We start from the raw sequence: 22,140 nt of genomic DNA on the forward strand, positions 1-22,140 counted from the left end.
TTTATTCCTTTTTTTTTTTGTTTTTAAAAGAAAAATGAGTATATTTAAAGGGGGGAATTCTCAATATTGTTGAAGAGATTTTAGTTGAGGAAAAAAAATCTAGTGGCAGAGCAGGAACAGAAAATGCAAACTGCCTGTAAATACTGATTTAATAAAATGATTTACTTCAAATCAGATTTTCTCTGTGCATCGTCCGTTGTCTCAAACCGCCTGCTGACCGGAAAGAGAGTCATTTAAACATCTAGAAAACAGGAAATCTTTCCATTGTTTGTCATAATGTACAGTTGAGCAGGTTTACCTTTAGAAATTAGACATTTTTTATCCCTCACGGCCTAGAAGTAGGTAGTTAAACCAAACTTCTTATTTTGGGTCAGAATTACTAAAATTATTTCTATTTGCTAGTGGTGCACCAATTTATCAGCTAGTCAATTAATTGGCGCAGATTTCCTTAATTTTGGGGGATTGGCTGATACTTGCATGTGAAGCCCACCAGGTCATGTTTGCAGTTCAGTTACCCCACTGTTGCCCACTCAGCAACTTTCTATCTATATTTAGCAACGTTTCAGATGAAAAGAGTATCAGCCAAAATCGGAATCGGCCTGACCTGCTGATTCTGATCTGTAATTGGTAATCTGATTGTTGTGACTTTTTTACACTTATATGTTGTTCAGTATATTTTGCATAAGTGTCTGATTTACAATTATATGTCAAGCATAATTTACATGATGATTATTATTAATAATTGAATTGAACATGATTATATGCAACTACAAAGGTGAAGTGAAATATATTTAAGTGCAAGACATGATTTATTTGAATAGAGGAAGTCTCTTATTTTGAAGAATGCTTAAGGATCTGGTTCTGTTCTGTCACTATCTTGCTTTGTTGACTTTTGGTTGCTAGGTTACAAACAGCTGTCGCCGTTTTTCTCTTCAATAAAAACTGAACAGAAAGGTTCAGTAAAAGACATACGAGCTTCCGTCTTGTTTGAAGAAGCTTTACTCCGTAACACTGATCTTTAATCTGTAATTAAATAATAGGTCAGATTTATTAATGTCTCCAAATCAGTTTTACAGAATGATTGCTTAGTTTATATTCCTCCTAAATATGACAAGACTGATTTATCAGAGTAATGGTGCAAGTGTAGTTGATGGGATTTTTTCTAGAGGGTTGCATTTCTTGGACCACTCCATGCAATCATGCAATAGTTGTCTCTGATCAGCAGGATGTCTACAAGTCCTTATAGATATTGGTTGCTGTCTCTTGACTTCCTGGTTTGGTTTAAGAAAAACTCGTACAATTGTTCAAGAAATTTTAGTTGACAAAATCTACTGGTAGAGCATGAAAAGTTAGACAAAGTCAAGCAAAGGGCTGAAACTGAAAATGTACTGAATTTTCAAAAACCTTTACTAAAGATGCTAAATCATTACCCTTCTTAAACTTGATAAACATCATCATTTGAACACCCAGACAAAGCTATACATAAAAATAGCTTTTATTTTCTCCAGGTAAACATTGCATTGTTGGTCAATGAGGGGACGCTGTTTACAGCATCCAATGTGGTTAAAGCTCAGGTGAGTCCAGAGTTAGGCCAGGTGAGCGTTAGATGAAGGAGATGACTGTGCCGTTTGTGGGGGACAGGGTCTGGTCAAGTGGCGGCCATGATGCCGAGTCAGACAGCAGAGCCTTCAGACGTTTGTACTGCTTCTTGGATGGACGCCTCCCTCGCAGCAACCGGAGGGGGTTCAAAACACCCACATCTATCAGCAGCTGGAGAAGAAGAAAAAAACATTCATACGGATTAAAGCGTTGAGGTTTTTAGGAATTTCTTATGGTCCTGAGAGAGCCAAGTTTTCTTTTCCCCTCATGGGTTTTGCCAAGCATGAACAATGGACGACATGTTATAATCTTGTGCCAAGGCTGGTAAAAAGTCCAAAATAAAAACTAAAACTTTCAAAGTCCTCAAGAAAACCTAGAAGCTTATATGTAAAACATGACCAGAACTTTCTTCAGTTTTCCCATTCAGCTTCTTAAAAGCCTTTCTGGTTAGTTTCTGTTTTGCTTTTTCATTAATTTTGGATGAACATCGATTGTTTTACCAAGTCACCTGTATTTCCAAAGTTACTGACGGACTTCCCTGTAATATGGTGTTTATGTAATGCTGAGAGTTTTTAAAAAAATATTTCTCTAGACTGAAAACTTTGCGCATTAAAATCTTTTTATAATAACTTTTGCCAAAAGATGCAAATATGCCATCAAGAAAATCTAACTGGGACATCACAATGTTAGTTTTGTCTTACTAGACCAAAAAGTACTTGGCAAGACTGTGTGTTTTTACAGTGTAGAGTATCGACTTACCTCTACCACAAAACACACCAAGAGGTTGAGAGCTGCCATGGCAACGAGCAGCATCTTAAAGTTCATGTCGTTGAAGTCGTACAGTTGGAATAATCTCCTGAAGACTGGACCCGGATACAACACCAGAGAGGTCACCATGGCAAAATGGATCAGCAGCACACAGAGGAAGATCACTGGAAGGACGAGCGATCACACAAGAGCACGGTGAGAAAGGACAGCAAAGTTAAAGAAGTCTAAACTATTAACCTCCTCCGTCTTATCATTCCTGACTCACCATTATGATAGAGAGGTTTCTTGTGAGGAAAGCTCTTGGTGACTATCACTGCCATGATGATGTACTGGTAAGCGGATAAGGCAAACACGGACGTGTTCTCCATGTTGGGCAGGTTTTCTGCTCCAAATACTGTTGAATTTAGAGGAATATACCTAAAAAAAAAAAACCCACAATATTTATAAAACAAACTTTAAGTGTGAATCAAATGTTGACTCCTTGGAAATGTGTAAATATTGTCCTCAATGAAAAAAGAAAAAAAAAAAACATTTTAATTGGTAACAGTGGCTAACCATTCTTGTGTGGTGGTGATGAAGAACGCAGCCAGCTGGCCCAGAACGATGGTGCAGGTATGAATGAAGAGGCTGCCGAACACAGGAAGGGCCAGCAGGCTGGCCGGGGGTCTGCAGGGATGCAGCTCCTCACTGGGGCCTCCCCTCCCCATCACGATGGCCAGCATGGTCACCAGGAACAAATCACAGAACAGGAACTGCAGGTCAGCCATGGTTGTCTTCACCTGCAGGCAGAGGGCACTGAATTGTAACATAATGTCATTTAAAAATCCGAGACTGATCACATCTAGGATTGCCCAGGGCTTAATTCAATCTTATGTTTACCCTGGGTTTTTTTGTTGTTGTCGTTTTTTAGCTCTAGTGACCTTCATTCACCAGTAAATTGACAGAAAAAAAGGAAAGAAAAGCCCCGAGGCCAGGAATTGAACCCAGAACAACTATGATGAGGACTACAACCTCTGCACATGCTGCGCGAATTCTACCTACCGAGTCAAATGTTAAAAATATTTGATGAATGACGGAAAAATACGGTTGGAAAAATACCGTATTTTTCCGTCATTCATCAAATATTTTTTTGGTTTTGTTTAATTGAATGTTTTACTAGTATATGAATCATGCTAAACAAATAAACTGTATTGAGTAGAATAAACATTTTAAAGTAAACCATGCTTTTGAAATTGGTAGAAATATGAAAATGACATTTTCTGAAATCTTATGATTTCAGGAAATGAAAGTTACACAAATACACACAGGACAACCAACAGGAACAACATTAGAGAACATATGCATTTTATTCATTAAACTGTAAAAGAAAATAGTAAAGAAAATTCTGTTACACCAAGAAAAATATGAGACCTGGATCAACGTTTTCACTGAAATTACAAGAAGTAATGGATTTTATGTTGAAAAAGTGGGAGTTTCTTCGTTGCAACTCACTGTGTTCAGGATGAGGACGGAGCAGAACTGGATGAGGCTGTAAAGCGCCATGTACCTGAAGAGACTGAAGGACGTAACAAGAGAACATCTCCCCTCTCTGCAAAATAAACAAATAACATAAAAATGATTAATCTTCTACTGCCGCCACAAACGAAGGGTTAGTTCAGTTTTAAAAAGCTCATCCTCTGTTTCTCGTCTGACTCCTTCCTTTAGCTCCGCCTCGATCCTCACCTGATCAGCAGCGGGACGCAGCTGATGTTTTCCGTCTTCGAGGTGAAAGGCGACGCGACCGACGCCTCGGCCTCGGACAGGGAAACCCCGACGTCGGCAGCTCTCAGGGCCCCGCAGTCGTTGGCCCCGTCCCCGCACATGCCTACTCGATAGCTGCCAGAAAATTCATTATGAAGCATACATTATGACGCACCGTCAGTACGTCTCCAAGTTTAAACCAGTTTAAGCTCAGCTTCATCTGAGCGACAAAAAATATATTGCCAGTCTCAGCATAAATCTATACCAATCGATATACTGCAGCAGTGCAACAATTACACACAAAATTTTTTTTTCCATTTTAATCGTATTTTTCCGCTTTTATTACTCATATTTTATTGTACGTGTTCAAACGAAAAGCTGGACTTACTTCAGTTTCTGCAGCTCCTTCACCAGCTGGGTTTTCTGGTCGGGAGCCATGCGCGCAAATACGGTCGCTTTCATCAACACCTGCAGAAGCGTGCGGTAATGTCAGCCCTGGATTAATGAGTTCTATTATCGGGAAAGCTTTCTGCATGCATTGTAAAGTTTATATTACCTTCGGAAGATATTCAGGGAAGTGGTCGCAGAGGGCGGCGAAGGACTTCCCGTTTATAGCAAAATGATAGTCAACACCAGCCTGATACAGACCCTGGAGGATTAATGTTGAAAAATAAAACACTACAGATACAAGAAATGCAGTTTGCATAATTTCGTGTTATTGTGTGTACTAACATTCATGCATAAGGTTCTGTCTCGAGGATTGGTTAAAAATCAGAGCACTCCACATGAAATATGATATCACCGAATTGCTGAATGTTAAAGACTTACCTGGTTAATGTTGTACGTGGGGCTTTGGGTGGTAGCAGCAGCAGCAGCAGCAGCAGCAGTCCCACCATCCTCCACACTGAACCTCAAACTGGGCACCGATTCAGCAGAGTGGGGGGTTGCAATGACAAAAATCACCTTCTCATCAGATCCCACCATCCTGCAGCTCTTTGCCACATTCACTGCTGTTAGAATATTGTCCCCTGTGTGATAAAGAACAGAAACACCAGGATAAAATAATCCAATTGTAAAATGTAGCATTGTGCCATTCATACCACTTTTTCAGATTGTTTTTTTTTTCTTTTTTGTGGTGAAACAACCATAAACTGTGACATATTATACAAGGATTTATTGTGAGGCCGACACAAGGTATTGCAGAATTGGTGGAAGAGAAGGAGAACCAAACGTGAATCTGTTTTGATCCATTTCAGTCTGCTCTGTCAGTGAAGTGCACAGATGGGTGGAGCAGAGCAGAGAGAGGTGATAGAGAGGCGGTTGTGCTGCATGAAGCAGTAACATTGAACCGGTCAGGCTGCAAAGTCATTTATATTAATCTCCTTGGCAACTACCAGGGCATGGAGACATGACTGCAACGTTCACAAGCCTCAACCGGTATCAACGGCTGCACAAAGGACTGTGGGGAGCAGCCTTTCCTCCACCTCTGACCTCTACACATTACAAAGCAGGAGGAGGACGCTGCTCATCATGAAGGACTCCACCCATCCTGTACACAGACTGTTCTAGCTGGTCCCCTCAGGCTGGAGCATCCAGAGCAAAACCACCAGGTTGAGGAACAATTCCTTCCCTTCAGCCGACAGACTCATGAACTCAAGCCGACAATTAAAAAAATCCTTGAATCTAGACGCGCTATGTTAGCAAAACCCGGCAAGGTAACACAAATCATCAGAACGCCGGCAGCACGTCTTTATGTACCCAACTGTTGACTGGTTGTGGCTGCAAGAACTGCTGACTTAAAACAAGCTCCTATATCTTGCTGAAAAGTTATTTATAGGTTAGTTTTTGGCTTATTTCAAGAGCACTAAGATATTTGCACTAGACTGACCAAAAATACTCGGTATGACTTTGTGTTTTTACAGTGCTATCATTGCTTTGTATTCGTCTCTCACATAAAATCTCAAATACATTGACATTTTTGGTTGTACCAGCCCAAAATCTGGAAAATTTAAAGGGGTATGAATATTTTTGTATGGCAGTACTTAAGAGCAATGAAACACATTCTCAGTTAAAAACAAGGAACTCTTAAGGAGCAGGAAGGCTGTGAACACAATCTCACCAGTGATCATAACACTGCGAATGTGAGCGAGCGTCAGGGTGTTGATGACCTCTGGACTCTCTGGCTTCACCAGGTTCTTCATCATCAACAAGCCCAGGAACTGCATTTCTGTCTCCACTTCCTCCCTGCAGACCCACACAAAGCTGCCTTCATATATAGAGCAACTTAACTGAATTTGAAAAACAGATTTTGTTCTTCTCACCGTTCAATGTTCAATAAGTCAGAGTTGACATCTACTGGTTTACAGGCGAGAGCCAGAACCCTGAGGCCTTCACTGGAGACGCTGCGCAGCGTGGCAGAAAACTGAGCTGGAACTGGAAAAGACGAAATCATCTCGTTTTCATCTTTAGTTCATCAGAAAAGCGGTAGAAGCTGATCGATGCGTGTCGATGGGAAGGCCGAACCTGTGTCAGGGCGACAGAGGCTAGCCACCATCTCTGGGGAGCCTTTGAGGAAAGCAAGAGCAGAGCGTCCCCCATGGGCCACCGTCACCACACTCATCCTCTGCAAGGCCGAGGAGAAGGGAAACCTCTTGACGATGGCAACCGCCTCACTGGAGTACTGATGGCCGAACAGGAAACGAGAAAATAACGCATGGCTACTTAAAAATCCCCTTTAAAAAATGATTACAATGTGTGATTAGATTTTATGATGAACCTTCTTGCTTTTATTTGCAGTTGGTGTTGACTTAGTATACTCCTACAGTGAAGAGGAGGCTTAAAACAGTTTACATTAATCAAATTAATTACTTGATTACACCATATAAACATTTTTCCAACTTACAATGAAACCTTAAAAAAATCTCCATTGTAGTGTACAAAGCCAAAGCCAATAAAGAAAACTAGAACATGATGATTCATAATGGATGCCTAGATGTCAGTGGAAATAGGAGGAGAAGACAAGAATGGTTCTTGTCTGACTGCATTGTGCCAAGTGTAAAGTTTGGTGGAGGGAGGATTATGGTGTGGGAAAGGAGCTTTCACTGGAGCCTCTTCCAGTGGAAAAAAAACTCTGGATGCTTCAGCACACCAAGACATTTTAGACAATTCCATGTTCCCAACTTTGTGGGAACAGTTTGGAGCTGGGCCCTTCCTCTTCCAACATGACTGAGCACCAGTGCAGAAAGCAAGGTCCATAAAGACACGGATGGTAGAGCCTGGTGTGGACAGAGTCCTGACCTCAACCTGATAGAACACCTTTGGGATGAATTAGAGCGGAGACTGAGAGGCAGGCTTCTCGTCCAACATCAGTATGTGACCTCACAAATGCGCTTCTGGAAGAATGGTCAAAAATCCCCATGAACACTCCTAGACCTTGTGGACAGCCTTCCATAAGGTTCTAGCTGCAAATGTTGGATCAATGTCATACTGAACCCTATGGAGCAGGAATGGGATGTCACTTAAACTCATATGTGAGTCAAAGCAGGTGAGCGAATACTTTTGGCAATATAGTGTGGCTTCCTCCACATAGAACCACACTGAGCTCTCTTCTGAACTTAAGAGATGTTTCAGACCAAACTATAAAGCTTGTTGGTTTCTAGCAGCTTGTAGTAAACAAATGACAACAATTTATTGAAGTTACTTCCACATTTCCAGCAAAGACATTAACCTGAGAGCCCTTGCTAGCTTGGAAGAAGTCATCATGGTGTCCTGATGCAGACGTCAGGGAGTCCTCTAACCCCACTCTAAGGATAGCTGAGAATAATTCATGATGTGCTTCAGTACAGGCACATGAAATAACTTCTTAAGGCATGAAATAATTAGATCTAGTTTTCAAAATGAAATCATTTAACTAAGACACATGTAATTAATTCTATATTTAATCAATTATTACTGTAACTATTTCAAGTTTTAAAAAAATAATGACATCTAAAACATTAAATTTGGCACTCTTCAAGAAGGGAAAGACAAAATAACTGAAACAGACTAAGACTTTTCAACAGAACAGCTTAAAAAAAGAGAAAAAAATAAAATGGGAAATAAATATTGTCATTCCTCTCCACTCATTTTTTTTATTAGAGGTTTCTATAATTATGTGATCCATGTTAACGTTATGCTTCCTGCTTTTAGCTTTTATTGATGCCGATCCTTGAGGCGATGAAGCCAGATGATAATTACCATAGCTCCTGAACGCTACAGAGATCCTGCTGTTTACCAGACTGGGTGTGTTGTCAGAAACAAACATTATCTAGTTTATTTTAGAGTTGCACCAGAAGCTGGTTCAATAAATTTCACACGTGGCTTGTTCTGAGAGCACACAGTGATGTGACTCTGAGCCACATCTGTGTGGTTTGTATAAATCATTAACATGTAGCTGCAGTTGAATGAGAAAGTCTGTCTTGCACCAATGAGGTACAAATAAGAGTGAAAACTAGTTGCATGTTTTAAGAATAAACTAGGTCATTTTGACAACCTTACGGAGACACTTACTGTTCCCTGAGCTTGAGGCCTTTGAGTCGGAGGTCTCATAACAGCCAAAACTTTGTGATGTCCAAATGCAGAGTGAGCAGCATCTCCGTCTCCCTCTGGCTCCAGGAGAGTCTGAGGAGCAAGGAAAACAAAAATACTGGCTATCACACTGATGCACTTATTTATTTATTTATTGTTTTTTTTTTGTTTTGTTTTTTTAATTTAGGATTTTAATCAAACATTAGATTGCACTTTATTGCAAAACTGTGCAGTTTGTATATCAAGGACTTTCAATGACTTGATACAGAAATCAAGCACTTCAGCTTCTATGCACCACAAAACTGGAACAAACTTGCAGAAAACTGCAATACTGCTGAAACACTGAGTTTCTTAAAATCAAAGCTAAAACCCCCACCTGTTTAGAGATAACTTTAATTTTAGGTAAATAAAGCATTGATCAACATATCTGATGTGTATTTTCTTGATGATGGCATTTCACAAAATATAATGCGTATTGCTTGTTTCATAATTAGTTACTGTACTATGGTTTTAGGATGTAAAGCATTCTAAACCTTGAAAACGCCTCATTGAAATTCAAGCATTTCCAGTGATTCCAACCCTGAATAAAGATCATAAGATGTACAGGATCATACCCAGCCAGTAGACTCCATCATTTTGAGCTCCAAGGGATCTCCAAGGGGCTCACCCTGCAGAAGAGTGACCGTGTGACAGCAGGCCAGTGCAGCCCTCATGTCCCCTGGTGGCAGTAGTGTGGGGTCAGGGACCAGTTCTGAGAAGCCAGCAGGTCCACTTTCCAACACCCCCCACACATCCAGACCCTCCTCTGTCAGCGTTCCAGTCTGTGGAAAACAGATTTACTGCGGGTAAGCCATGGACATCAGTTTACTCCTCATAAACGACCAGGTATTGGCTTCCAGCCTCACCTTATCGAAGCAGAACACAGACACCTTTCCGCAGATGTTGATTCGTGGCGGGCTGATGCAGAAGATGCCCCGCTTCTTGAGCCTGCTCTGGGCGTAAATGGTTCCCGTGGTGATGGCGGCAGGCAGGGCGGGCGGCACCGCGATGGTCACAACATCCAGGCTTCTGATAATTAACTGCAGCCAGGTGACCTGGACACACACCCAGCAGTGTTAGCCCTCCACACATTTGCTGCCAGGCCAGAAAACACATGGAGAACTTACATTGGTTCTGAAGAGGATCACAAATATGTAAATGGTACCAATGAAAGCTGAAGAAAATGTAGGAAAAAATTAGAAAAATGGAAACAGAGTTGGTGAGTTAGTGAAGTCCCAGCTATGGCTTACCAATCACAGCGAGAATGAGCAGGAACTTCATGGCATCTTGGTAGAAGCGGAAGTTGATAGGCTGAGGGTATAAAATGGAGCTGACCAGGTTACCCTTGGCTGTGAAAAACCCTGCAGCAGAAACACAAAGATCAGAACTGGTCTGGTTTGGAAAAGTTCAGTTAAAAGATTTTAATCATATAATGTCAGAGCAGCAATGCTTGGAGCAGTCACCAATCAGATAGCTTAGTAGGCTAGGTTCCAATATATTTGTTATATTTTCAGCTGCTGTGGTTTGCTTTCACACTGCACTGTCAAAAGAACCAAACCCTTTGAACAACCAGTTGTTTTTTGCCTGTGGGAACAGGCAAAGGAAAAGATTAGCCAACCCATAGTCTGTTGTTTCCACTGAAGGAAATTACAGAAAACCTCTGAAGAAGACATTGAGCACAACTTTCTCTGCAAAATGTAAACACAAATGGAGTGGCACCCAATTTTAGGATTATAGGATTTCTCTTTTGTCTTTGGCCAAAGACCACAAGCCATTTCTCCTGCTAGCGGTAGACTCGAACGTTTGTGTTGGTTGCATTTACCCAGAATGGCCTACTTTAGTCTACTTCCTGTTTCTGGAGCAGTCTCTGGTCCACCTGCATCCACATATGCATTTGAACCGCACCAGAGTTCACTTCAACCAAAGTGAAACCTAGTTATTTTAGGTGGATCAGAGTTTGCTTCTTTGGCTCACATCAGAGTTTGATTGTGCATTCACACCTCCCCAAACAAACTAAACGTTTTAGGCAAACAAACTAGAGTTTGATTAAAGAAGACTTAACAGTGTGAATGCACCCCTAGTTTAAATCCAGATAAATTAGTCATGGAGGGGAAGGTTTCCAAAAGGCAATCATTGATGGCACACTTCCACTTGCCTCCATTTCTGCTATAAACATGCAATAACTTCCTTATAAATAACGCAACAATGGTTTAAAAACCTTATGGCCTTTGAATAAACCATTATGATGTTTCTGAGATAAGAGTTGTTTTAAGCCAGTGGAAGTCTGGTTTGTTCTTGGTCTTTTTTATGCTAGCTATTAGCTTCAGGCTCAAGAGCCAACTGCTCTGGATCCATGAGAAACAAAAGTTGTCAAGAAATCATGCTGGAACCTTGTGAGGTTCTTCATAGAATGACACTTCAACATTTCTGAACTATCCCTTTAATTTTGTATCTACAGGCCCCCTACCAACCGGTGCTTGTGACCACAGCAACTGCGCCCTGTCCTCCTGGCCGTCCCCCTTTAGCCTGAATGACGTGGGTGCCGCAGAAAATAGTGTGTCTGCGCTCAGTCTCTGAGCTGTAGGTCCTGTCTGCAGCTGGGAGGGGGGTTTTCAGCACTGGAACACTTTCCCCTGAAAACAACCATGTTGATTTAAACACAGGAAAAAACTAAGAAGAAAGAGGTAACCTAGCAACCCGTAGAAACTCGTATACCAAGTAGACTTGGAGAAAGTAACTCAATAAGTTTCCCTTACATGCTGCAGTCATTGACTAAGACACATTTCTTAAAGTAAAAACAACAAATCTAGTAGGTTTTCGTGACTCTGGTTACCTGTGAGCATGCTCTCATTGACCAGACACTCCCCGGCCAGCAGGGCGGCGTCGCAGGGCAGCACCAGGCCTTCCTGAGGGATGATCAAACAGTCACCAGGGACCAGCTCCTCAGAGCTCACACAATCTTCCTCTGAGAGAACAGAAAACCACAATGTTGATGTTATTAATTAAACCAATGTGGGGAAACAAGCCAGTAAAAGACAACTGTGGCCCTTTTATGCTATTATTATAAGGTTTTATTGTGTGGAAACAACGTTGCTCATCAGAAAACCTAGAAATGCAGTGACAGTAATAAAAAAAAGTTGATCTTGACCCTCGAGTGAAATTTGTGAAGCCAGCTTTGCTTAAATTTGCTAAAATGCTAACTATGCATAAATCCTAGGGATAAACGCTCCCTTTCATTGGCCTCCATGGGCTTCTTTTATTGTCTCTTGTTCTTTGTGAGAATTTTTTATTTGAGACACAAACATAAATCCATAAAACTTTTTACAAAGCCGTTGATTCATAAAAAGATATATTTTAGTTTACAAGTCGCATTATAAGCAGGCACAGCATTCCTGTATTCTACAAAAAAAATCATACATCCATTTTCTTAGTAAAGGAAGTAAATCATATGGGAAAACACAGGACTCACCTCCCGAGTCTCTGCGTATTGTGACATTTGTAATGAACCGAGCCATGTTGCGAAGAGTAATACTTTGCTGCGGAGCAAGAAAAAAATAAGAAAGTTGTATTTAGAAATCAGATTAAAACATCAAATTGAAGGAATGTTTCTCACTGAAGGCTCACCTTTCGAATTTCATACAGTGAGATACTAATGGAGATGACTGAGATAATAAATATGCATAAAGCATAGTAATAATACTCATCGATGCTCCACAGGGTGATGCTGAACACCTGAAATATGTAAAAAGGGTTGAGGACCTGCAGGAGCAAAAACAAGAGAAAAGAAATTAGATTTTGAAATATTGACTAAAAACAACACTGGATTTATATTTTAAATTGTTACTCATTTTATTTTTTTCCAAAATTAAGTTTATCTGAAAAACAATTTTCTTAAGTGCAGAGAAAACCACTTTTGGTGTTTTAGCTTCACATGGTCTGGATTTCCAGCTGCAGATTCAACACAGTTTATTTCTCTGTTCTGTCATCCTTATAGTTTAAAGTCATTTTAAAATATGGTCATAACCACACTGCTGGTCATAATATACAATTTTATTCAATACTATTGTGCAAATGTTGCCAGACCATTGTATTCATACTTAATATTATACTATAAGAAGTTAATACTGGCCAATGATTAATTTTTACTGATGGACCAACTAACTATAAAGCAATACAACATTTAATCCCAACAAGAGGAAGTGAGAACACCACCTGCTGCAGACTTACTTTCAGGCATTGGTGTCTATTTTTGTTAAATACCAGACTGTATTTACTGAAAGTAGCATCGTCAGGGCCGGCTCAAGCCTCCATGGGGCCCTGAGCGGAATGTGGTTTTGGGCCCTTCTCTTTCTGCTAATAATGTGGATTGTTACAATCAACAGATGATTAGATCATTTGCACACCTGCAACAAACTTATTGCATCTCTGACAGTGCTGTTTACATTATATATTATATGCATATATTATATAGGATACATTTATTGGCCGGCCAATTTCCTTAAATTTAGGGAACTGATGATCGGCCGATACTTGCATCTGAAGCCGATCTTGTCCTCCAATCTTATTTACCTCAGCAAAGGTTTAAATATCAGCCTCTGTCCTCTTCTGCTCTGCAGTGAGAGGTTTGACTGACAGACAGGCCCACCAGTTCATGTCTGCACGTTTGCACTTAAATGTACAAACAGCAAGAAAGTTGCTGTCAGCGACTTTCTTGGTATATTTAGCAATATTTCAGACAAAAAAAAAAATTGGTGAATCAAAATCGGCAGATCAAGCTTTTTAAGGATTAGTAATCTGCAATCAGTCAGTTCCACAAGAAAAAAACCTGCATGGCCACAACAAAATAGCTAAGACCTTTGATTAATTACTTGAAGCAAACTTAATTTTGTTAAAAAGGATTTAAGACATTTTAAGGCCTTACTTTTAGATTCATGGATTTAAGACTTAAATTACTAAAGTTGCTGGCTCTAAATACGTTACTAAAGTTTGTTGTATTTGCTCATGTGTGTAAAATTGATTGTGATTTCATTCTCCCAACTCACTTCCTCAAATAGTAGCCTCATGTAGGACTTTACAGGCACATCAATAAGGTTGGCCCCAAACATGCTTCTCCTGAAAGAAAACACGCAATTAAAATCAATCAGAAATCCCCTCTGAGTTTAAAATATTTCCAACTGAGCATCTCTTTTCTACCTCCAGCTCTGCTCTTGTGGACTCAAGCCATTTTGGAAGCCATACAAGCCTTTGCAAGTCCAGTCCTCATTGAGGACACTGAAGACAGGAGACAAATTGTTTTACAGAGGAGGAAACATCCTATTCAAAATATTCTTCCTAAAGTAGAAATGCACCTGTTTAGGTTTTATCTCTTGTCTGGTTTACTTAAATACAGTAAAACCATCAAACATGCTGTTGAGATGCAGTTTGGAGTTCACAGTTTACAGTTATATACACACTTGTGTATATAACAAGTGTGTATATAACACTTGTTATATATCACATTCTGATGAAAAGATTCGGTTAAATTGTTATATACACATAAGTGTTATATACACTTATGTGTATATAACACTTTCAATAGTGTTCAGAAAACTCTTTATACGATTGAGCAGTTTTTCATTTTCAATACCTAACAGGACAGAAAGCTCCCTTCCTGTCCAACCAGACGTAACGAAGACCTTCATACAAGTAGTAGCGCAGCAGCGTTTTCTGAAACGCAGCAAGAGCCACTGTAAGACCTGGGCATGATTTTCATTTCATAAAAACTAAAACAGAATAAACAACAACAAAGATTACCTCCTCTCTGTGAAGCTGAACCGTATCTCTCCAATCCTCCTCAAGCTGCCCCAGCTGATCCAAACTGGAGGGAACAACTGAATCAGCAGAGTTCTGCATGTTTCCTCACTGTCCTGTCAGCAGAAAGTTGAAAGATGGAGAAGCTCACAGCTGCTTACCTGCCCGCCTCCATCTCCTCCGTGAGCACCTCCACAACATGCTGCTGGCCAAAACTGTCCTGACGGAAAATATCGCAAAAATAAATCAGAGATTTTTTAAAACTGGAACCCTTGCTGAGCAAATCTGGCAGGCAAAACGTCTTCATCTAGTATGAAAACCATCAGATTAACCTACAGCATCGGGAAAACTCAAACAGGTGTAACGTCAGAGTACAAATTGTCCAAAAGTATTCATACTTCTTGATATTTCTCAGGTTTATTTCTAATTTTTACAACCACAAACTCCAGTGAATCTTATTGATATTTTATGTGACGTTTGTTTGTCTGTGCGCGCGCAAATGTCAAAATGAGAAAAAGAGAACAAAAGAGAGGTGGGGCAAAAGGTTGAAAGGGACAAAGGAGATAAGAATAGAGCAGAGTGAGAAGGATAAAGAGAATACAAGAAAACACAAGGGGATGCTTTCCAACCACAATGCAAGTCTGTGGTTGTAATATGGAAAAAATTCAACCGGAATGATTACATTTGAAATTCTAAACAACAGCTATAATATTAAATTGTGCACATTGCATTAATTTCCTTACTCTTAGCAGCAGAACATCTGCCAAAGCCAGAGGGCAGGATCGGCAGCGTGCGAGGACAGCGAGCCGCGGCCGCCAGTGAAACAGAATCAGAAGGAGACCCAAGGTCAGCAGGGCCAGCAGACGACACAGCCACACCCGCCAGCGCACCCACTTATACCCCTGAACGTCCTGCGGGAGGAGAGTCAGAGAGTCTGTTCACGAGCACATGATCAAGTTTGTTCAGCCGTTAATGACGAAAATTCCTGTTGAAATGATCAGATGACATCACATGACAAGACAGAGAGACTTATTTTACGAAGGCCATAATGAGCAGCACAGAATTAAATACAGACCTGCAACAATGTCAACTAACAATGATGATGCACTTTTACCTATTCTTTTTAAGTTGCAAGATCAAAAAATAAGTAAAAATCAGAACAACCTGGCAGTGGCTGGTTCAGCTGGTTATAATGAAATTAAGTGCAACAGAAAATATTTAAAAAAATCTAATCTGTCAAGGTCAGTTTAGCAGAAATGAAGAAGTGGATGTTACCATGTGTGAGTCAGGGCTGAGCAGGGAGTCTGGTGGACAGGATGAAGGGAGTCCGCTCTGCGGATCCACAACACTACCTGTGGGACAGGAGAGGACAAAACGTCCATCATAGCATGTACAAGTCAGCAGTATAACAAAACAGGGTTGAGTATTTTATTACTGATTAATCTATCAATTATTCAGATGATTAATTGATTATTTGGATAAAGAAAAATGGCACATTCTGCAGATTTGACATGCAACATTATTAAATTGCTTTTTTAAATAAGAAAACAAACATTTTATTGCATAAAATGTCATAGAATCGCTTTACTGTACACTTGATTATTTGTAGCAAACGATGCATCTGCAGCTCAAAAAATACTTTGAAGATCAACATGTGAAAAGCTCAGCCTTTTCTGCTGGACTTAATTAACCTATCAATAATTTTATAGCAAAAGGTACTTGATAGGATTTTCTTTTGTATAACTTCTCTAACTTTTGTTTTTGTTGCTTCTACAGATCTGATTTCTTTTCCATTTTCGTCCCATTTTCTTTGTCCTATAGAAGTGAATATGAGAGATGAGGTGTCCTATACCAAATGGCAATAATCCACACAAAGTCAAGAAGAAATCCCCTAATTAGCTAATACAGAACATGGGTGTGTAAGCCTCAGAGGTTTGTTACAGAACAGAAATGAACTTTGAAGCAAGCTTAGGTAACAAAATAATGTCCTAGCCTTTATTATTAGTTATAAACTGTGTGTAGCAAGTAGATAGGTATTTTTACTGAGAAACCTAGTGGTGTTGTGGCTATTTATGATGAATTCTTGTAAATCATAAACTCTATCAATCTAGCTTTTTCTCTTTAAAGTTAGTGTATTCTAACTTTAGAAAATACTTATGCTAGTTTTGGAAGCTCAACCTGTAATGAATTACTGTATTTGGAAATGCTGTGAGTACTTTGGTAACTTTTGGACCCTCTCACTACATTAAGAGATCAAGTACAGATCAAGGGGTGTGGTTGAGAGATTTCTTTGTCAAATATCCGGTGACGACGGGAAAACATTTTTTTAACTAATTTTTGACCGTTTTGAACTCGTAAGATTGGGTTAAGTTCATTTATGTTTACAATTAAGTTGTAAGAAATTATCAGTTATTATTTTGTCTACATTTTTTTTTGGTAAACATACAGCAGACCATATAGGCCCAAAACTGAACTTTGTAGTCTTTATGCAAAGAATAAGAAAACTAACACTGAACATCTGTCAGCTTGTGAACCAGCACAAGGACATGGTTACTTTTTATGATTTGTGTTTGACTGACTTAGTCAGTGTTGTAATTTGTTGTCCCATTAGAACATATCTGAATGTGTAGTCAGCTTTCAAAAGAAACAGTTCAAAGCAATAATTGTCAAAAAATATGAGGAGCAGCCATGGACGGATCCCCGGCTAAAATGATCGTTGCGGCCCCAAGCAGCCTCAGTATGTCCCAGCAGATGGTGAACCAGTTTTTTCACTGTCAACGTCAAACTCATGTCAGAGTTCATACGACTCAGAGCTTACTGACTGTCTGAGAGACTGAGAAAGCTGGGATAAATGATCTGAACCTTGAATCTTACTGGAAAAGCACAAAGGCAGCACAAAGCACTAATAATGAAATGTAATATTGCTTATTAAAAGGCATCTGATGGTTCTCCGTTTACGCCAGCTGGCATTTTTATGGGATCAGTTCCTTCTTTTCTGCAACATCCTGAGGACTAAAAGTTTTAACTTTTCTAACTGGTGTCAAATTCTGACGAAAAGATTTGGTTAAATTGTACAATAGAGACATAGCTGCACACAGAAGTGCCACCCTTTTTACAAATAATGTCTCCAACCCAATAAAACTTATATAAACAAACACCACAATTTCTCTATTCAGATAATTTATCTGTAAACCTGAAAGATAGTTGTGTATCTTTTAGGTTAACAGATCAACAGTTTCTGAAAGCCGCACACTATCCCATCTGGCACCAATGCTACGGTCAAACTCACCTAAATCCTTTGCCTTTTTGATGCTCCGTTTAAAGTTCAGCATATTTTACCACCGAGTTGCTGCCATGCGATTGGCTGATTCACTACTTGCGTTAAAAAGTAGGTACCCAATAAAGTGGGCAGTGAGTGTGTGATTGATACACAATAAAAATAAGTCCCCTTTACATTATTATTATTAATTTAAGTCAGAAATGCTAAATTGGCTATTGAAGATGTTTAATCTTTTATTTGAATGAGGCGATATAAAAACGCAGATTTAAACAGACATTAAACAGAGAGCGGGGTCGCCGTGAACTTTTCCGGAGTCAGTAAACGCATCGCAGAGACAAATTCCTACTTTCGGAATACAAACAAGCTCTAAAACTAAAAAAGAGAGATGACGCTGCTTAAAGTACACAGCTCCCCTAAAAACGCTTACTGACGCAATGCTTCATTAGGCAGAAATAAGCACGAGACGCCATAAATTGAAATTAACAAATATGTTTGACCGGATGCTTACTTCCGCCTCAAAGTACTGATAAAAAAATACCCAAACAACCTCCTTTAGGAAAGCAAAGAAACAACTTACCGTCCAAACGAGACTAAAGCAGACCCTTACTCTAATGAAAGCTACGAAATTTTTCAAGAGGCTGAAGCTGAAAATCCCACAGTTCAGCTGTGCTGCAGTTCCTGACTTTGGCACTGAAACACACTTGTTCAACCGGCTTGGGAGCAAATATCTGACGCCTGCCTTCTCCCCGATAAAAGAACCAAAGGAAATCACGGTGGACGGCATGCCGTACAAAGTAACGAGATAAAAAAAATGCATTCAACGTAATTTTTTCACTTTTTGTCATAATGTCAACAGAAACTGCACGTCACTAGAAGTGTTGAGGCAGTACAGTAATATACAGTAATAGATGACGAGGTCCTCGTTATCTTTAATTATAATTCTATTCTATCAAAAACATCGTAGTCTAATGTCATCGCAGCCAAAAGTCAACACCTATAAATTTAATATATCGAATACCGAGATTAAGGAAATACTGTAGTTATAATAAGAGTTGGTGTAAAGGTCGCAATGACACACTATACCTCAAAAATGCCTGCATCTTGTTCCTGAACTCCTCTTATGTTCGACACGGGAAAACACACAGACACAGTCAAAAAAGGCCAAAAATTGTTCTGAGTTATCCATTTTATGCAGATACCTGAAATTATGTCAAAGTTTGTCAAGGCTGAGTTTTTGAGCAAAAAAAAGAAAAGGAAAAATTATCACAAGTTCTCTCAGCCTCAACAACAAAAAAAAAATTGCAATCCAGATTTCCAGAGTTATCAGTCATGCATAGTATTTGTAGATTGACATGAGAATCACAATGCACAACGATTTAACCCCAACACACCCCCCTCCCTTGCCCCCAGAGATAAATCAATAACCCAATTCAGAGACCTACCTACATCTGAAGGGAGAGACGTTCTAAATATAACTTTATATGGCTTATTCTGTTCAGTGAGGTGAGGGCGAACACAGACTTTCAGTTTCCCTCTTAAACAAGATCATCATTACCACAGACTGAACTTTCAGCAGTTTCAAAAAAAAGGGAAATATACCTTACCAAATGATGAGACAGACACAAGACAGTCATCTGAGCTGAGAAAGCAAAAAAAAAAAAAAAAAACTCAGTCCCAGAACAGCTCAACTCAACAGCCACAGCACTTTGGGTTACTTTTAACTAGGCTGATTTTAAATTCTGATTTCTCCATTTACACATTGGTGGTGAGCACAGAAACAAAGACTTTTCATATTAGGAAAAAACAGGTTCTAATTTTTAAAACCTTGAAACTAAGCAAGTAAAAAAAAAAAGTAAAAGAAACTGCTAGATGAGTTGGTGCAATTTGGTAATAGTCTGGTCTTTAAAATACATCCTACTTTTATTTTTTAAATGATAAAAAAAAGTTAAGATGGAAAATAAATAGAATATAAAAAAATACTTCAAATCAAGTGGTTGAAGAGTATTTAGGGGTTGCCTATAATATGCCTCTCTGAGATGTATAAGCCAAGACTGTAAGGCAGACATGAAACTGCAGCATGTAACTTTTAGAATATATACGTTTTACACATTTGTTAAAACTGTCACTATGTTGTGATTATATGACAGATAACCTGTGAAAAGATTGATCTCCTCCACCTCCTTTTTGAGCAACTGAGGCACAGCTACTGACCAAAAACAACCAATCAGAGTCAGGAGGAGGGTCTTAGCGATGTTAATCAACCTCATGTACTAACCGCTAAATGTGCTAATGACAGAGAAACAATTTACCATTAAAGGAAAACTGTTTATCCACCATCATTGGTGGTCATGCTAACTACCCTGAGCATTCACAACAATGCTCACGTTACCGTGCTAGGTGCAGCGTAACTCTGATCAAGGGGCGGAAAGGAGCAGGGCCACACAGAGATGACTGACAGCTCTAACCGCCCCCTGGATCTGATTAATTGGTTCTAGTTAGCACTGGAAGAAGGAAGTGGAGACAGATTGTCAAACATAGTGACAGTTTCAACAAATATGCAAAAACAAAATGTTTTTTTAATAAAAGTTACATACTGAAACTTTAAATAAGTAAAGATATGTACAGATTCAGCAAGACCGGTCGAAGAAACTAAGCCAATAAAAGTCCCCCTTTGATCTCTGCACAGCGTCCATTTTTAAAGGGCTACATGTGCAGACATCCTTCAACATGTACATCTTACAAAATTATCGCATGCTTATTTTCCGCATCAGATCCTGATATCATCTCCTCATGCACTTAAATTCATACATTCATTGTTTGTCCAGACTCGGTGTCGTCGACCTTTTCTTAGAATGATTTCAAAGCACACCAAAAGTCCTCTGTGTGGTCAGGCTCTACACTGTCAACAGAGATACAAAATGCTTCCCCAGTTAGTACAAACTGGAAACATCCCAAAGCAGAAAGAAACTTTATGTACCCAAAAAGATCAATCTCAAAATCACCAAAACCGCAGATGGAGCAAAAAATCGGTTCAGCTTGATGCAATACTAAGAAGTGAATTAAGCATATTTTAGGTTATTTTCTGTTTCTAATCTGACCACTAGATGTCACTATTTGTTACACACTGAACCTTTAAGCCACTGTGTGCACCTTTGGCCTAGTGAATAAAATTCCTGTAAGCAGTGATGCTGTAATTGTTTACAGTCGCATATACACATATCTTACATCTCTTTAATTGTTTTTCACACTATCTGTCTATTGATGACCCCAGCAAAACGGTCTTGTTTACTTTATACTGTAAAGTTCTTCTACAAAGAAATTACAACAGATGGATTTGTTTTGAATAAGTTTACAGCTGGTGTTGCACATGAAGTCCCTAATGAAAGCCAGAGATACATTAGTAGGTAGTTGTTGGTGGAATAGTGATCTTGAAGGTGTTTAGCATGAAGTATACTTTAATAACATTTTAATATGGAGGTCCATATGAATGATATGTCACAATATTTACCCAATATAACCATATTTTCTGTTTGTAGTGGTAGTCAGAAAATGTAGTTAAAACCAGACACACTCAAGGATATTAAAAATTAAGTGGTCGTGTTATTTTCCTTACCAATGTTCTTATAAGCAATTTATGATTAAAGTATCAGCAAAGTTTGTAGATCATTTTAGATTTATTATTGCAGAGTGTAAACAGGCAAAGCAGATAACTTTTACTTTACTGAACGAAAACTGTTTTTGTGTTGTTGTTTACTTGCTTTTTGTTTGTTTGTTTTCCTCCTTAAATCAGACAAAGCTAACAGCAGGTAAGTTGACAGTCGTTGTAAACACACTCGAGTAGCAGCCGTGGCTGACTCTGTCTGAGGCTAGCGGCTAGCAGTCACATTACATCAGTTCCTCTGTGGAAGAAACAGCTAAATATCAGACAGAAACATTTACCCTGCTGGTACATCCTGTGGTCACGGTCAGAACCTCTACATGCTTCCTGAAAACCACAAACAGTCCTCTAACGGGAAAGGCTGCTCTGTTTCAAAACGTGTATTTGAAGACGCAGTCGCACTCTCCTACGGCAAGCCGAATCATCCAAAAGACACAAACACGCGTAACCAATCAAAGAGCAAATAAGACGGTGGCCATTTTTAGCATACCTGTCAAATCTCCCGCTTTGGCCGGGAAACCATCGCATTCTACCCCCTCTGTCCCGGGGAGCACGTCCCACCCCTCTGACGGTAGACACCCCCTGCCCTTACGGTAGTCTTTCTCCACCTCTTCTCCACCATGCCCTGCTCTTACGGTGCACCTGCACTCCAAGCTCCTTTCCCACTCACCACCTCATACTTGACAGGTAAGCATTTTAA

General features: G+C 39.6%; 1 protein-coding gene across 7 annotated transcripts; it reads right to left on the reverse strand.

Annotated features, from left to right (window-relative positions):
- Nucleotides 1-1,477: 1,477 nt before the first annotated feature.
- atp13a2 (ATPase cation transporting 13A2) lies at nt 1,478-22,138 on the reverse strand. 7 transcript variants are annotated; one of them, XM_015033078.1, is made up of 30 exons: nt 21,931-22,138; nt 19,387-19,421; nt 15,778-15,854; nt 15,246-15,413; nt 14,664-14,722; nt 14,506-14,569; nt 14,339-14,418; nt 13,906-13,983; nt 13,755-13,824; nt 12,337-12,471; nt 12,182-12,248; nt 11,546-11,677; nt 11,184-11,345; nt 9,963-10,073; nt 9,840-9,886; nt 9,579-9,767; nt 9,288-9,494; nt 8,656-8,766; nt 6,631-6,787; nt 6,429-6,540; nt 6,227-6,351; nt 4,936-5,135; nt 4,664-4,756; nt 4,496-4,575; nt 4,090-4,242; nt 3,859-3,955; nt 2,923-3,146; nt 2,633-2,784; nt 2,359-2,531; nt 1,478-1,770 (listed from the first exon to the last, which is right to left on the reverse strand). In XM_015033078.1, the coding sequence occupies exons 1-30, from the start codon at nt 21,966-21,968 to the stop codon at nt 1,603-1,605; spliced, it is 3,564 nt and encodes a 1,187-aa protein (XP_014888564.1). In that variant the 5' UTR covers nt 21,969-22,138; the 3' UTR covers nt 1,478-1,602. The 7 variants fall into 7 exon arrangements, with proteins under 7 accessions (XP_014888564.1, XP_014888566.1, XP_014888569.1 ...); XM_015033080.1 differs by lacking the exon at nt 21,931-22,138 and adding an exon at nt 21,722-21,879; XM_015033083.1 differs by lacking the exon at nt 19,387-19,421.
- Between the last annotated feature and the right edge of the window lie 2 nt (nt 22,139-22,140).

The sequence above is a fragment of the Poecilia latipinna genome, unplaced genomic scaffold (genome assembly GCF_001443285.1).
Source record: "Poecilia latipinna isolate Pla-1442-1.1 unplaced genomic scaffold, P_latipinna-1.0 Scaffold257, whole genome shotgun sequence".
NCBI lineage: Eukaryota > Metazoa > Chordata > Actinopteri > Cyprinodontiformes > Poeciliidae > Poecilia > Poecilia latipinna.